General features: G+C 34.3%; 1 protein-coding gene across 1 annotated transcript in view; it reads left to right on the top strand.

Moving 5' to 3' along the window:
• LOC106867241 (pyroglutamylated RF-amide peptide receptor) overlaps positions 1–3,189 on the top strand; it is a 173,343-nt gene that overhangs the window by 161,731 nt on the left and 8,423 nt on the right. The window contains exon 5 of the mRNA XM_052974678.1: positions 1,289–1,491. Within this exon, the coding sequence (XP_052830638.1) occupies positions 1,289–1,491 (203 nt within the window). The remainder of the gene's footprint in view (positions 1–1,288; positions 1,492–3,189) is intronic.

The following is a 3,189-nucleotide window of genomic DNA, read 5'->3' on the forward strand; positions in this document are numbered from 1 at the left end:
ACACACACACACACACACACACACACACACACACACACACACACAATATATATTCGACTCATGCTGACACTCAAATTTCAGTGCCAGCGTTCTACTTCCCAAAACTCTCAGATTAATGTTCCAGTGGCCAAATCCTATCTAATTATTATAGACGTAATGTATTATCATCTTTTAAAACTCATATTTTGTTGGAAATCCTGGTGTTTTGCATGCGTAGCGAACTTGCTATCTGCAGCCTACGGTACCACGGTGCCTGTTTTTTTCAGCTATCTAAATATTGACCCAATTATTCTGGCTGTGCCAGGGCGATTATTATTATTGAGTGAGAGACCAGTGAATACTATCAAAGTGAGACTATGGTAAAATATATGAAGCCAATATAATTTGAAGGAAAAATACTTTCTGTTCTGTTTTATTGTTTTGACAATAGACTCATCGAAGTTTTACGCGTTTAATCCTCTACCTGAGGGTGAAGAAATGGATTAAGGATTATTTAACTAAAAAAGAAACAAACATATATGATTTTGTTAAGTAGTTATTAATGGTGACCTCATTTTTTTTCTGGATAACAGCAAAAGTAATAATCAGAATCTTGCCAGCATTACTGAAAAAAACAGACAAACAAACAAAAAGACAAAGAAAAAACAAAACTAGAAAACCCCCAAATAAACAAAAAATCTTCAAAATAAACAGACAGAAAAGTAAAATGAATTCTATTGAAGAAAATATGGCAGATATTGACAGTTTATTGAATGATAAGATGATGATAATTCCAATAGCCTGGATAACAATGGATGCAGTTTTGCGAGAGTTGTGATCGGCAAAGAGTCGTTAGACATAGACTGGTTCAAAGAAAAATATAAAACATGGGAGAGATATATTACAAGGAACTGTAGATTCTTGCCCAAGAAAAATATCATGCAAAGGGCAAGAAGATTACGAATATTTTGCTAAAATGCGAAAGGGGATTCTATGAATCCACAAACAAAACTTTTGAAATATTAGCTGACGATGTGTTGTGGTGCAATGCGTGTTCTTTTGATATAGGTGGGGCGTATGGAAAACTTTGCCTGAAGAAACGCCCGTTTCAATGGAAGATGTGAGGTAACAGGTATAAATGTTGAGACCTACTTGCTCAGAAGCTAATGCCACACAAAATATGGAATGCCGGGATATAAGTGTTGCATACTTAAATGTCACTGTACATTACTGCAAAGCTAATATGTCATTTTAAGTTTCAATGTAAAATTATTGATATGTTACTGAAGATTCTTTTATCTAATTTCAGAAACATATTGAAGTGGGAATAACTCGCAAAGGCTTCTGGTGTGTCAAGGAATGGGACAAACCAATTTACTCGATCCTTTATGAATTATATATGCTGGTTCTAATGTTTATATTACCAGTAGGTGTGATGGTAGTGGCCTATGCCAGTATAGGTTACGAACTCTGGAAGGTTGCCAATTTAAGAGCTTCAATGAGGGCTGGAAGGTAAGTAAAAAAGAAAAGCAGCAATTTATTTTAATTTATCGGTCATTTGTTATAAATCATTTTGTTTTCGAACAGACACAAATTCATATAGCTTGAACGTATTTTCTGTAATGCCGATATACATGTTATTCTGTTTACCTCAAAGTACATCTGGAAGCTAAAGAACTGTAGGAAAAGTGGAAAATTTACGCTCAATACAGCAGTACTTTTTCAAAGTGTTTATAACTTAGGGATCATAGATATGAATCGTCAATTATAGTTATATTGAAGTGATTCTTCACTGCTTCCGACTTCTATACTGCAGTTGAAGAGCTGTGTTCCGATATTACCAAAAAGAACGACTGCTCTCTTTATATGGTTCCTGAAGTCACGAGGTTATATTAGTGCTTTTTTCGTTTCACTGGTTCCTATAGTAAGAACTCATCAGGCTCAAAGGTACATGTTTTATATTGTCGATATAAACCGTATGGAATTTTAATGAAACGTATGGATCCTACCTACAGGTGTGTGTCCTTCGGTTGAACTTTACAGTCCGTGTGTAATTTCTTTTTCCCGGCACGACGTAATGCTGATCATTACGTTCATTTATTAACAGATAGCTTCTGGCCTGTTGTTCTTACACTGTCTGACACCGATGCATATATTTCTCAGTAGGACGAAGATTACATCTAATTTTGCCAACATTACAAGAATGAAGTTAAGCATTTAACTGATGGATAGACTGGATACAGAGGAACAGTTAGCGAATAGCCTCCGGTGTCTCTTGAAATAACCGTTCCTGATTTCTTTGCGTGGTGATATCTTAAAAACACAGCTTAAAAACACAACCTTACCAGCATCATTCGCTAACTTCATAACAGATTTATGTTTCGGAATCTGCCTGTTGGTGCTCATAAGATTCTAAGCAGAATTTCGGATAATGAAGACTCACAGCTTGAATGTAGCAATGGGTGATGTTTTATTGAAGAAAATTTAAACAATTTTTATAAAATTCATCTAATTTAGTCCTTCTAATCACTTGTTATCGTATAATAATTTATGAAACCCTCTGTATTTTTTCTCTTTAATCTTTGCAACAAACAGAAGTAATTATCTAAACTCGACAAAGCGTTCAGAGAAGCACAACAGGTAGTTTCTGCGAGCGAACTACTGTTCTGCCAGTCTGTCTGTCTAACAGATGGAAGGAAGAACAGGAAATTTGCTGTGAAAGATTCATTTTAATAATGTAATTTAAAAGGCTGCTGTCCTTTGTCCTGTTCAACGAAAACAAAAACAAAATGCAAATACATTCGTAACAAGTGATAGCGCATGAAGAAAATAATTTTCATGTATTGAACATCATATAATGAATTTTGTATCCAGACATAATCTTTTCGAAATAAACTAACTGAAAACATTTTCCTTTTCATGTAAAGTCTGACGTGAAATACCGATCTAATTACACGTTGAAACAAGCGGTAGTAACACAGTCGACAGCTGCCTTCTCAACTTCAATGCCTGCTATTAGTTTAGAAACATTTCCAACAGGTTTGAAAATGTGTATAATTTTATGACGTACTACGCCTGTATGAGAAACTATATTATTTCTATCTCTACTAAATAGTCGACAAAACATCAACTAGTTAGGGTTATACACTTACATAATATACAGTAAATATATATGTACATATGTATGTATGTATATATATATATATATAT

Source organism: Octopus bimaculoides, chromosome 19 (genome assembly GCF_001194135.2).
Source record: "Octopus bimaculoides isolate UCB-OBI-ISO-001 chromosome 19, ASM119413v2, whole genome shotgun sequence".
NCBI lineage: Eukaryota > Metazoa > Mollusca > Cephalopoda > Octopoda > Octopodidae > Octopus > Octopus bimaculoides.